The sequence below is a fragment of the Protopterus annectens genome, chromosome 1.part0 (genome assembly GCF_019279795.1).
Source record: "Protopterus annectens isolate FY-2018-M chromosome 1.part0, PAN1.0, whole genome shotgun sequence".
NCBI lineage: Eukaryota > Metazoa > Chordata > Ceratodontiformes > Protopteridae > Protopterus > Protopterus annectens.
In genome coordinates, this window is record NC_056725.1 from 1713708997 (window position 1) to 1713724134 (window position 15138).

At 37.8% G+C, this 15138-nt stretch overlaps 1 protein-coding gene across 1 annotated transcript in view; it reads left to right on the forward strand.

Moving 5' to 3' along the window:
- GRM1 (glutamate metabotropic receptor 1) overlaps nucleotides 1–15138 on the forward strand; it is a 3392621-nt gene that overhangs the window by 2525537 nt on the left and 851946 nt on the right. Inside the window, exon 7 of the mRNA XM_044068819.1 lies at nucleotides 5529–5655. Coding sequence (XP_043924754.1) covers nucleotides 5529–5655 — 127 coding nt within the window. The remainder of the gene's footprint in view (nucleotides 1–5528; nucleotides 5656–15138) is intronic.

Consider the following 15138-nt stretch of genomic DNA (forward strand, 5'->3'; position numbering starts at 1 on the left):
CATGTCAAACAGAGCACCTCACTGAACCTCTTCAAGCACAACCCCGATGAGTGGATGGGAAAACACAAATTTTCCCAGGGGTTCCACCTATGTCCCTCATTGACAGGGGCAACAGGTGCTGACTGAGGTTTCTTTTTTGGGAAAAACCTCCTATGATCCTATGATCTTATATGCCTGCCAAGCAATTAGCCCCATACTCCAACTCTAACTACCAAAGAGTCACCTTCGGTCAAATAATAAGCAACTGTTTACTATCTACAAACCACAAAGGATTGCAGAGGTGAGTCTCTATTTCAATAATGCAGGTAGAAGTTGGAATACAATTCCAATATCAATCAGGTCAATGTCACACCTTCATCTTTTCAAACCATTATTAAAATACTTCCTCCATGCCTCCTAGCTTTGTTCCTGTTCCTCACCTGAATCCGAAAAACAAATGCTTGGTGCTGATACCCCAACCAGAGAACAACGATTGAGAAGCCACAAAAACAAAAGAACTCTGGAACGGTGCTGTTATGTATCCAAAAATTTTAATAAAACTCTGCCATAAAAAACATACAAACTTCTGAGAGGTAAGCGCTTTCGGGTGTTAACCCTTCATCAGACAAAGGTAAAATGGTGCAGAACACAATTTAAATAAGGACACACCCAATGAACAATTTGTGAAATCAATTCAGTAGAAAACCCGCCTATTTTTTAAGGTGGGTTTAATAGGAACAACATCATTGAGCCCTGGATTCCTATGTGCCATAAACTCTAGGATCTTCCTTGACTCTATCTGTTCTGTATAGTGTTTTATATCACCTCCCCTCTTGTTAAGCCTTACATTGACTATGGCCCTAAAAGTGAAACAATGTGTAGGATGTTCACTAATATGTCTGAACAAAGCATTATGTGTGTCCTTGTTTCTTATACTAGAAAGATGTTGCAATATTCTAACTTTGAACATATTATTCGTCTTGCCCACGTAAAAACATGGGCAAGACTTACAAATAGCCAGATACACTATATCCTTAGTCCTGCAAGTGGCTTTAGCTTTCAACATATGGGTCCTATTAGTAACAGGATGTATAAAAGAAACATCTTGAGAAATATAAGGGCAGGCCTTGCATCTACCACAAGGCTTGCAGCCTACAGATAAAGCAGGGGTATAAGATAAACTAACATGTTCCCCACATAGAATGTCTTTTAGACTCTTATTCTTCCTATATCCAAATACTGGAGTCGGCCCTACTATGGTGTTGATTCTATCATCACTAGTAAGAATGTTCCAGTTGTCCCTTATAATTCCAGTGATATCTTTTATATCACTACTATAAGTGAACATAACCTTAAATCTAGCATCCTGTTTCATTTCTCTTGAAGGTATAGCTAAGTCCCTAGCAGGCCTAGATAACCAGGGCTTATATTTATGACCCCTTTTATCTCTATGCTTCTCTATAACATCTTTGACCATGGTTTCATTATACCCCTCTCTACAAAAAGACCCTTCAAACTCTCCAATTCATTGTTGAAACAAATATCATCCGTGCAGTTCCTAGATAACCTGGCTAGCTGTCCTTGTATTATGTTGGGAAAAGTGTATCGTGGATGCATACTATCAAAAGTTAAAAATGTATTTTTCCAACACTCCTTCCTATACAGACTGGTAGAAAAACCTTGTAAAGTCTGTCCTATTGTGACATATAAGAAGTCTATCTCAGTATAGGATGTTACTTCTGTAAACTTAAAGAAATCTGTTGTGGAGTGTAGAAAATCAATAAATAATTTATAAATAATTTAAGGGAGATGGTGTCACCCTTCCACAAAATAAAAACATCATCCACAAAGCGTTTATAAAAGCCAATATATGGCTTCCATTCTCTATTGTTAAAAATGTACAAATTCTCCCAATAGGCTAGTACCAGGTTAGCATAGGTATTCGCACAGGGTGTGCCCATGGCTACACCCTGTGCTTGCCTATATGTCTGTTCTAGACCCAAAAATACATTATTTTCCAAAACTAACCTAAGTACAGTTCTGTATAGGAAGGAGTGTTGGAAAAATACATTTTTAACTTTTGATAGTATGCATCCACGATACACTTTTCCCAACATAATACAAGGACAGCTAGCCAGGTTATCTAGGAACTGCACGGATGATATTTGTTTCAGCAATGAATTGGAGAGTTTGAAGGGTCTTTTTGTAGAGAGGGGGTATAATGAAACCATGGTCAAAGATATTATAGAGAAGCATAGAGATAAAAGGGGTCATAAATATAAGCCCTGGTTATCTAGGCCTGCTAGGGACTTAGCTATACCTTCAAGAGAAATGAAACAGGATGCTAGATTTAAGGTTATGTTCACTTATAGTAGTGATATAAAAGATATCACTGGAATTATAAGGGACAACTGGAACATTCTTACTAGTGATGATAGAATCAACACCATAGTAGGGCCGACTCCAGTATTTGGATATAGAAAGAATAAGAGTCTAAAAGACATTCTATGTGGGGAACATGTTAGTTTATCTTATACCCCTGCTTTATCTGTAGGCAGCAAGCCTTGTGGTAGATGCAAGGCCTGCCCTTATATTTCTCAAGATGTTTCTTTTATACATCATGTTACTAATAGGACCCATATGTTGAAAGCTAAAGCCACTTGCAGGACTAAGGATATAGTGTATCTGGCTAATTGTAAATCTTGCCCATGTTTTTACGTGGGCAAGACGAATAATATGTTCAAAGTTAGAATATTGCAACATCTTTCTAGTATAAGAAACAAGGACACACATAATGCTTTGTTCAGACATGTTAGTGAACATCCTACACATTGTTTCACTTTTAGGGCCATAGTCAATGTAAGGCTTAACAAGAGGGGAGGTGATATAAAACACTATACAGAACAGATAGAGTCAAGGAAGATCCTAGAGTTTATGGCACATAGGAATCCAGGGCTCAATGATGTTGTTCCTATTAAACCCACCTTAAAAAATAGGCGGGTTTTCTACTGAATTGATTTCACTAATTGTTCATTGGGTGTGTTCTTATTTAAATTGTGTTCTGCACCATTTTACCTTTGTCTGATGAAGGGTTAACACCCGAAAGCGCTTACCTCTCAGAAGTTTGTATGTTTTTTATGGCAGAGTTTTATTAAAATTTTTGGATGCATAACAGCACCGTTCCAGAGTTCTTTTGTTTTTGTTCCTCACCTGGGACATACATTCTCCTAACATCCTTTGTTACCTACTTATACCTTTCTTTGAAGCATTAAATCACTTAGTCTACTTATCTCCTTCTAATACTTCACTTTATTGTAGTACATAGACTAGTATACCTATTTCTAATTAGCACAACCAAATTACCATTCATTTGCTACTTTTCTGTTAACACATAAACTTGCTTTTCCCATCAAATACCTCACCCTAATACATTATTTAAATTACTACTACCTATCCTATACACTATTTTTCTATCTGTAAATTCTTAATAAAATGCTTGCACATGAATATTTGTGAATACCAATACAAATTTTATTATATTGACTATTATGTGGTGCATTCACTGAAACTGCATTATAATAGTTGTTACTGCAAATACTGATTGCATTAAATTTGTTACCTTGGAGCTTTTCTTACCAGGCATTCTGTGAAACAGGGCATCTGTGCCCAGTCAGACTTCTCTGGTAAACAAATGTCACTAAATCAATAAATAAATAAAAATCCTGTAGTACAAAAAAAGATATTTATTTAAAAGATTCATAGATTTTACTGGATGATTTATTTCAGTATAAATTTACTGGATAGGAAACATTTTTGTTGCTATAGATGTAGTTTTGCTATATTATATAATTCCTTAGGCTGAAGGTGTCAAATATGTTAGTAATTATTTAAGTACTTATACATATACTAGTAATTTGGATATGAATAACATCTGTTTATGAATAGATTTGGTGCTTGCCAATATTTTTTTCCAGTTTGATTATATTAATCATCAGGAAATTAGAGGAGTAGTTATGGGTGCAAGTGTTGCTCTGTCCTTTGCTAATGTAAGTTGTACCGTGCTGGCAGAAGTAATATTTAACTACACACTCTTTTTCTCTTTATGTATATAAAAGATATTGATGATTTTTTTTGTTTTGTTTGTGAAGTGGAATAAAGAAACAATTTGCAATTATTTGAATGATTTAAACATTGGTACTTCCTTTTTTAATTTACAAATTGTAGGTAAGGAAATTGTATCAACTTTAGATGTAAATATTAAAATGGATGTTATTAAAAGAGAATTTTATAATACTACTTATAGAAAAGACACTTTTGTTAATAATTATGTTGATTATACTAGTAAACATAGTGTACAAATGAAAGCTAATATAAAGGATAAAATAATCAGACTTAGTAGACTAATTAGTGAATAATCTGATTTTTGTGAAGAAATTAATTTTGTGGTACATTTATTTAGAGCTAGAGGACATCCAGAAGAAAAATTAGACTTTATTGGCATTAAAAGAAAATGGGAACTTGTGGCCCAGTAAGTCTTTCCTAGTAAACAAATGTCAATAAATAAATACACTCTCCAATTATTAAAGGAGCAGTTCAAAATAATTGGAAAATTATACGAGGAAATAAACTACTCCTAAAAGGGATATGAACCTAAAGTAGTTTTCAAACATCCAATATATGAGCAAAAACAAAAAATAGAGTGGGAGCTGTTCCATGCAATGGTTGTAAGATGTGCAGATTTTTTTAATATAGGCAGTTCAATGTATTTTAAACACGTAAACTTTCATAAAAGTTTATATACCCGCAACAATACAGGAGTTGTTTATATTGCTAAATGTTGCAGCTGTGAAAGTTTCTATGTGGGTCAAACCAATAGGAAGCTCTCACAGCAAATTTATAAACACAACTTAAAACTAAAAAATAAAGATGGTAGTAATGCATTAGCTAAGGATTGTAAGGATTACGGAAATGTCTTTTTTGTCATTGATCAAAGAAGACTGTTACAGAAGGTAATATGAATACAGAATTAGAAAACAGGGAACTGGGATGGCAGGTTAATTTAGAGGCAGGCAAAAAACCTTGATTGAATGATGTGATTAATATAAAATATTTCCTCAAAGCACACAAGTAATGTATTGTTATTACTAGTGTTTTTATTACATAATACTTATATTTATATGCAAAGTGTATTTTAGAACTTGTTAATGTTTGTATTACATATTGATTTTTATACTGCATCAGTTGTATAGTCATTTGCTTGATACGGCAGGAAATTTAAACATGGAGTTATTTTGAGTTTAATGTTCTGAAGAAGTTCAGTGAATAAATGAATATAAGTACCTAATTTACAAATTACAGTTTTATGTTTATTTTTAAGGACTATTTGTCCATATTTATTCTTCATTTTACCGCAGTGTCATATGGAAATCCTAGTTTATACATATATAGAATAGACTTCACGTAAGCAATAAAAATTAGAAAGACGGAAAATAAATAAAAGCATTTTTTATTAAATTTGCAGTAACTAATCTACCATTTTTTTCCTTTAGGTTATTAGAAAAGGAGAGGTGAGCTGCTGCTGGATTTGTACAACTTGTAAAGAGAATGAATTTGTCCAGGATGAGTTCACTTGCAAAGCATGTGACCTTGGATGGTGGCCAAATGCTGAGCTAACAGGTGAGACATGACAGTCATAAAAACTCATTTCTTTTTCATGACCTCACATGTGTGCGCGTGTGTGTGTGTGTGTGTGTGTGTGTGTGTGTGTGTGTGTGTGTGTGTGTGTGTGTGTGTGTGTGTGTGTGTGTGTGTGTGTATATGTCTGGAGTATGTGAGTGTGTGTATGTATGTGTGCATCTGTATGTATTATACATACCCCTGCATAATAGACCACAACTATAGATTAGTGGATATACTTTACATCATAAAATGTACTGGCTCTACATTCAGATGTACAGTTGGACTATAAGATATTCACTCATATTTAATTCAAAGAATAACATATCTAACAAAACTCATAAATGTTAAGCTCTAATAACAGGCTGCTATTATATGTTATGATTTATACTGATATTAATGTAATGTACTGACTGTATTTTTAATATAAAAACGTAATGGCTAGGATTCATAGGCAATGCACTATCTGTGTAAATTAACCCATGTAGCATCTTGTACAGAATATAGACAATTATACAATGACCCCCCCCATTAATATTCCAAAACGTGCATGCTGATTGGCCAGTGTGACTGTTGTAAATCCCACAATATACCAACGGAAAAAGGTCCAGTCACCTGAACTTTTTTTCCATTGGTATAAGGTGTCCAAAACTTTTTTTTTAATTAAAAAAAAAAAAAAAAAAAAACGGAGCAATGGAAACTTTCTTTTCTCCATTGCTTCGGTTTCAAAGCATTGATGTACTGGGTATGCGTGGGAGTGCAAGTCCCATATGCATGCATAGTACATCAACACAAGGAAGCAGTATACCACCACGGGCAGAAGAACAGTAATGCGTCATTATACAAAGACATTATTTAAGAAAAGTAGTATTTTTTTTCTTAAATAATGTCATTGTATAATGGCAATAACTGACTCTGTGGTTGTGGTATATTGAAGATTTACCCATGGCTGGCTTTATTTAATCACTTGGGCTTTGCCCTTATGATTAAACCACATCAGCTGTGGGTAAATCTTCAATATACCACACCATGTCATCGGTTATTGCTTCACTATAAGACATCTGTAGCACAACTGCATAATTTGCAAAATAGTGTGGTATGCAGCACATGTTAATGAGTGCATACTAACACGAATAGAAGGAATCCCTTAGAAATGAGCCACATGGAGTATGCCAATGAAGGAAGCTAAAATGGTGAACCAATTCAAAAACATATAACTCAGGCTTTCTGCACAACAGCAGCCCATACATATATTGAACAGCATGATTCTTTGTGTAAAAAGAGATGAATGGCAAAAATATCTGCAGTAATTACACAGCAGAGCAACATGGGTAGAGTGCTATCATGGTCAGCCATGCCACCAGAGAAAGTACAGACAGCACCTACCATCAGCTCACAGACCAGCAGATTGTGAACTATTTAATAGAGAACACTGGTACTCTAACGGACCAATTTCAACTGTATCATTCACGGAAAAGAATTAATAAGAATGTTTGGTATCCATATTCTTTCCAATACAAAAGTATATGCAGCCTTAATCATTGTAGCTATAGGGACCTTCGATTGACTTACAGGGGACAAATTAGGGATATTGCAGACATTAGCCTTGTGAATCCATTATGCTACAACATGTGAAGGAGCATATCTGCTTATCAAGGAGAGTGTAGGAGAGAAGCAACATCCTTTTATGACACAGTCCATTTCCCTGAGATCCTGAGATACAAATATTGCATGCATGTTACTATTAGGGTCCCACCTTGTCTAGAGGGCCTGCAATACATCAACAGGAAAGGTTTTACTCCCTGAACTGTCAGGTGGTTTGTAATGACCAGGTTATTATATATAATGTGTCAATGCACCACCCAAGCAGTTTACATGATTCAGTCATATGGCACAAGTCTAACCTATACCAACATTTCCTGACAGGACTTTCCATGAGGTCACCTGGTTAGTAGGTATACACTCATGTTCAACAGATGGGCATGCACACAGATGTAGCATGCAATCAGTGAGAAGGTAACATAAACTTGTGAGCATTATGTTGTAGGTGATGCTAGATATGCCCTAGAGTCCTGGTAGATAGCTCTGATCCAAAAGCCTCAGACCATGCAGGGAATTCCCTGTAACACGGCCAATGTAGAAACATGAAGCATAGTACATCTTTTATTCACACAACTGAAGAGATGGTTCTGATATCTAGAAACTTTGAAAGGGGCACCTCAATCCAGTTCAGACACATGCAGCAAAATATTTGTTGTGTATGCCATACTACATAACATGGTATTGCACAGACAAATGGAGAAAAGATGAATATCTTGGCAAGGCCTTCATTACACCAGCCATAGCAACAGCAGTGGGGCAGGATGAAGAGTCAGGAACAGACAGGCAAAGTACATTGCACCACTGGTAACAAGGCAGCATCTGGTCCACAACTATGGGGCCATAATACAAAGAACAGGAGCAGGCAACACCAGCACTACTGCAAGGAACAGACAGCAAAGTACATTGTGGCACTGATAACAAGGTAGGATCTGGTCCACAACTAGGGACCATAATACAAAGAACAGGAGCAGGCAACAGCAACACCACTGCAAGGAACAGGCAGGTAAAGTACATTGTGGCACTGATAACAAGGTAGGATCTGGTCCACAACTATGGACCATAATATAAAGAACAGGAGCAGGCAACAGCAACACCACTGCAAGGAACAGACAGGTAAAGTACATTGTGGCACTGCTAACAAGGCAGCATCTGGGCCACAACTGTGGGCCATAATACAAAGAACTAAAGCAGGCAACACCAGCACCACTGCAAGGAACAGACAGGAAAGTACATTGTGGCACTGGTAACAAGGCAGCATCTGGTCCACAACTATGGACCATAATATAAAGAACACAGAATGAAGTAATGCAAGTGGTATCATAGGCAGAGCAGTGAAAAGACTAGCCACTATGTGCATCAGACATCATCATACCCTCACCGGTTAGGGCATAAGTCCAATCATCATCACTAGCAAAGAAGGAGGAACATATTGACAGCTGACTACAACACTGTAATTTGGAGCAGAGACATGGGAAATGAACACAATGCTCATGAATATGGATGGCATCAGAAGAGTCAAGGATTACATCTTCAGGTGATATATCTACTTTATCTCAATACAAGTATTTACATTGTCCACAATGATGCCTTGAAACATTGGAGACTAATGTAGTTCATGGCTGATAAGGACTAGAACTCTGGGAACATTCATTTTTGCAATAACAAGGAAGCCCATGTTTTGAGCCTGAGAAGCAGCAACACCCATGAACCTGTCAATACCTATAGCAAGGAGTGAAAAAGTCATGTGTCCACATGTGACAATGAAGAGGTAGAACTATTAGACCATGTATGAGCAGGATAATGAGATGTTGGAGGTGTTAACCTGAAGGAATAGAATTTGTATTTATCAGGCCGTGGATGGTAATTCATTACTGAAACTAAGCAGAAATTCCTTAAGATTCCAAGAGCAGGATAAGTTATTTCTTGCACTTATTTCATTGAATGCCCTTATGTAATGCTTATAATTGTGTTATACAGTTAATCTACTACATTTTGCACTGTTATAAAGCTTTCTTTACTGTTTCACAGCATTTTATGTAGTTTGTTTACTGTTTTAATTGTATTTTTCATTGCTAGATACTGTTTCATTACTCTAAATGCATGTTTACTGAATTACTTAACTGTAAACTGCTTTTTCATACTGAGAGTTGTATTTTCTGTTTGTGAGTGCTCTACCTGTGCTTTTCTGTGCATTTTTGATTTTTTGAGGTTTCTGTGTTCTAGTCTAGTCTGTTTGCAGTTAAAAGCATTCTATAGAGTCTGATTGCTCCTTGATCTGTTTAAAAGTTTAATTTAGTGGCTACAGCTAGTAGCTGTAATGGTTTATACTTGGTGGCTTTGCAGTTGCCCGCCCATACTGTATATTTGATCTGTGACACTCCTCCCAGTCTAGTGTCATGAGTTCATTCAATCTAATAGAGAACATTTGTGAAGGCCAACCCAGTCAGATTCTTAACCTTGAATTAACTTCTGTTCCAGCTTTCTCCATTTTCACTTTACTGAAAAAAAATTCTAAGCTTGTTTCCCCCCTTTCCTGTAAAAAGTCTAGTCCAGATACAGATTTGCTGTATCTGGGACTGTTTGTAAGCTCCTGAGCCTCCCCCTCCTTGCTTAACTAGGGTTAAATTATTCCTGGAGCCATAAAGTCTGCTCTTCAAATTTTCCCTTGCAACTAGCCAGCTTTTTAGTTTTAGCACTCAAATCTGTTTCTTTGAGCACAGCACTTGTTCAGAACTCATTGTAAGCACTAAATAAGTTACAAATTACTACAGCACTCAATTTCCTCACTTGTCTAGAGGAAAACAGTTTTTAGTACTTAATAAATAAGCACCTATCCAGGCATTTCTGAAGGTCGACTCCCGGTGTTTTCTCCTGTCTACTTGATTAATCTGGGCATCTTGTGGCAATGCAGCAATTGCCTCATGCACACAGACAACCCTCTCCTCCTACCACCCAACACTACAACCTGTGAGATATGCATTATATAGCCAAACTGGAAGCAAAGCTCTCTTCACTGAAGACTGGACTAGACAGTCAAGACAAGAAGGTAAACACTTGCACCACACCACACTCATCACATAGTCCCTCAAAACCTACACCACCAAAACACACACATACCCCAGGATTCATGAAGCTCGGCGCAAAGACAGCGTTAGCCTTGCACCGACTGTGCGGTGTAGAGATGGCGCAGCAGCACTCCATGCATATTATTGAAGGTGCGCTGCCGCAATGTCCAGGTGCATAGGAAATGTGCGCGAGTGCAGGGGGCGTGTCTAAGCACTGCACGGAGGCGTGAACATGTCGGCTGCAGATGCACAACCTAAAATGCTGACTAGTACAGCCTGCCTTTAATAGTAATCATTCCTGTCAGTGTCTGTGGATACTGAAATGTATGCAAAGCATACAAGACAGCTTCATGAACACCCAAAATAAAAAGTAAACACAAAGGCACATAGCTGAATTTTGAGTCCCCTTCCCTCGAACAAATAACATTTAAAACCCCGTGTCCGTATTCCATTGTAGTGTTGATTGTTATACCAAGTGGAAGTGAAATGCAGCGTGTTTGCGCACCGCTGCCCTTTGCTAACCCTAGCCCAATGTATAGGGTTACCACCTGTCCCACTTTGTGAGGGACAGTCCTTCTCTGGGCAGTTGTGTCCTTACCAAAAATATTACAAATGGCAAATATCCTGCGATTGTAGGACATAATTATGTCCCATATTTTATGTAATAGTTCCATAAAATAGTTATTTCTGTATCTAAAATACCTAAATGTTACAAGAAACAGAATAAGCAAGTAAACTGCTACAAGAATAAGCTTTCACTTAGACATAAAAGTAAAGCACTATCCTTTGTACTGACCGTGGGTGTGTGTCGGCCTGTAAAATTTGATGTGTGCCCCGAAAATATCCCACTTTGGCCAATTGAAAAGGTGGCAACCCTACCAATGGTTAGAGCATTCACTCAATAACTGCCCATTTGCATGTCAAGTCGTCCTTGTCTGGATGGCCCAAAGATGAATGGGTATTACCCGGGTCTACCTACCATGTCATGAAAGATAAGTATTTGTGTGTACCTATGTGCGTGAAGTACAGCATGTTGAAGATCAAATATGCTAGGGTTGTCCTCACAGCCATATTGGTACCAGAGATATGTGGAGTATGCAATGTGTTCTGTTGTCTGTGCCTTGGGCCATCAACCAGAGAAGGGATGGATGGTGTGTGTGGAATATGGGGTGGTGACAGGTAATGTAATAATTCGCCAAGGGGAGACTGGGTTGGATGTACAATAGGTGAACTGGAGGTGTACGAGGGAGCAGTGGGTGAATCAGAATGGAAACCAAAGAACATAAATTCACATCTGCAATACACCCTGACAGGCCATACTGCAGAACACAATCCCACAACCATATGAACATTAAAATGTGTGATACACATGTACAGAAATGTTACAGGCTCACACCCACATAATGGTCTGGCCTGAACTGAGCCATCCAACCCCAACACACCTGGATACATAATTGAATACCCATCATCCCCTCCACAGCACATCCCCCCTTGCTGAATGTCCACCAAAACCACCCATACTCGGGCTGCTAGCTTGGCACAGCCATATCTGCACTTAGTGCCCCCTACCCATATCTAGTAGGCAGTCTCACCCTAGGCAGTCTCAGGCTTGCAAACTAGGTATCCCTTGCATGTATAACCTTCCATCATTTTCATAAAATCAAAAGAATGGGAGTTATTGGTGTCCAAAATTTTTGGCCATCCCTCATGGGATAAGTGTCTCTTCTAAAGATTAGACTTGGTGGCACGACACAATGTCCAGCCCTGTAGACAACTGGACACAAGTTGCATTAGTAGTAGTTGTCCACAACGCAGCTCAGCTCCAGCCGGTCCTGCATAACCTATGACCCAGGATTAAACACCTGACCGTGATGCACATCTCCCCACGTGCATTATCGGGAATTTATACCATTCACATTTTCCCATGAAGCTTCCCCATAGCCATTTCCAAAATAGTACATGTCCACAAATGGTATACCCCATCCAGGTTCCTCATCGTAATGATGCATACAACCCCTGTATACAAACGGTACAGGTACCTCTCGTATGCGATTGTTCATATACATGGCGATGTATAACTCCGGATATATAGTCATATATCTATAAATGTACATACTTATATTTGCATAACCACACATCACACATACATGCATATAAGTAGTTGTCAGGTATGTGTCCATTTCATAAATATGTATACTTGCAAATGTATACATATGACTCTCAGAAACATATGAATAGTAACATGTACTGTACATGTGTACACCACCCAACTCTCACATTTGTTGCCAGTACTGTGGAATGGCTGTAGTAAAGTCATATCCTAATTACCATCCATACAGAATGTATCACGGATGGTTTAGTGGGTATGCGCGACAGTAAGTGGCGGTCATTTAACAGTATGGGAAATGTAAATAAGCATGTAGGTGTATATGCATGTGTATGTACAGACAGATATATATATATATATATATATATATATATATATATATATATATATATATATATCCATGAAGAAGAATGAACATGGGCACAATAAAGCAGTCATAACGAATGTGAAGGGAAACAACAGCAGAACCCCCCCATAATATTTAGTGCTGTCATATCAAGATGCCCAGAGTTGAGCAAACCTCCTGCATCTCCAACCACAGGTAGAATGCTAAAAGTGGAACTAACTATGTCCACATGCTAAGTCTGACTTTCAATCAGATACAGGGCAGTCCCAGTCACCAGTCTGACGAACCAAAAACCTGAAGACTAATTGAACACCAGGACCATTATATGACCGTATGTCCCAGGACTATAAGCTTGGGACGTCTGAATATACTTTGAGTGAGCCAACATATGGGATGTGTCTAGAGCAGTAGGGAATGGTGCATGTGTAGTAGTGCAGCTTTCCCAACAGGAAAATGGATGCCTGCTGTGTTAGTGAAGTGTTGAGGTGTGTGTTCGGGTAACTATGAATCATGGGTATACATATAAATGAAGCAGAACACCAATAGTGTAGTGGTTAGAGCATCCGCCTATCAAGCAGACATTGCTGGTTTGACTGCAGCACACACCATTTATGACGCGTAATCCGTATACGAGCATATCTTGATAATTTTATGCCGTGTAATGATATAATACCATTGAAATGTGAACTGGAGTGACGTATCACAGTAAGAATGCAGAAGGTTTTTGCGTGACGTAAATCGGCGGTTAAACGGAAAACCACAGCTGAAAAGTGTTGTATACACCCTTTGTCCAATGGCCCTTGATCTGCCCAGCAATACAATAAACTGCATTGGCCAGGCCCGACGCCAGGTCCCTACACATCACAATCAATGTGATTTACCACTAAGCCACGGAAGTTATACCTAACTTTGATGTTATCACAAACATAGCAGACAGCACAGTCATTCAACAGTATGACCAAAGTAATTAAATCATATAGATGTATATGCATGCGTACGTACACACACACACATATATATATATATATATATATATATATATATATATATATATATATATATATATATATATATATACATACATATATATATGGGGTTACCACCTGTCCCACTTTGAGAGGGACAGTCCCTCTTTGGGCAGTTGTGTCCTGTAAAAATATTGTAAAATGGAAGATGTCCTGAGATTTCATGACAAAATTATTTCCTATATTTATGTAATAGTTACATAAAACAATTATTCTGTATCTGAAACACCTAAATGTTATAAGAAACAAAATAAGCAACTAAAATGCTACAAGAAAAAGCTGTTATTTAGGCAAAAAAGTGAGGTTCTGTCCTTTGTACTGGCTGTGGGTATGTTTCAACCTGCAAAATCTGATGTTTGCACCAAAAATGTCCCACTTTGGGCATTTGAAAAGGCGGCAACCCTACACACACACACACACACACACATATATATATATATATATATATATATATATATATATATATATATATATATATATTTATATCTACAGAACAAACATGGGAACAAGAAAGCATTCATAACTAATGCAAAGGAAAACAGCAGTGGAACACCCATATTATCTAGTGCTGACATATCAAACTGGCCAGAGGTGGCCAAAATCCCTGCATCTCTAACCACAGGTAGGATGCTTACAGTGGGAGTAACCTTGTCCACGTGCTAAATCTGACTTTCAAACAGGTGCAGGGCAGTCCTGGTCCCCAGTTGGACAAGCTTAAACCAGGATGACCACATGAACACCCTGACAATCAAACACACGTATGTGCCAGGACTATAGGCTTGGGAGGTCTGAATATACTTTGAGTGAGTCAACATGCGGCACGGGTCCAGAGCAGTAGGGAATGGCGCATGTGTAGTAGTGCAGTTTTCCCAACAGGAAAATGGATGCCTGCGGTGTTAGTGAAGTGTTGAGGCATGTGTTTGGGTAACTATAAACCATGGGTATACATATGAATGAAGCAGAACACTAATAGTGTAGTGGTTAGATCATCCGCCTAATGAATAGGCATTCATGGTTCAAGTTCAACTATAGCACATATCATTTTCTTTGTGGAATGAATGTCGTTCTGCTATAAAACCGACATTAAATCATGTAAAAGTGAACGTGAGTATCGCATAGGACTATTAACTAGATCCCTTCAATCAAAGTGGTACTGTCATAATGAATAAGGCACAATTAAGCACAAATAAGCGGCAGTAAACATATGTAACACACAGTAAGCATATGCGAGTGTGCTTGCTCGGGTGTAAGCAGCACCCAGCATAGGAAATGTATATACGTATGTACAGATGTAATATATATATATATATATATATATATATATATATATATATATAT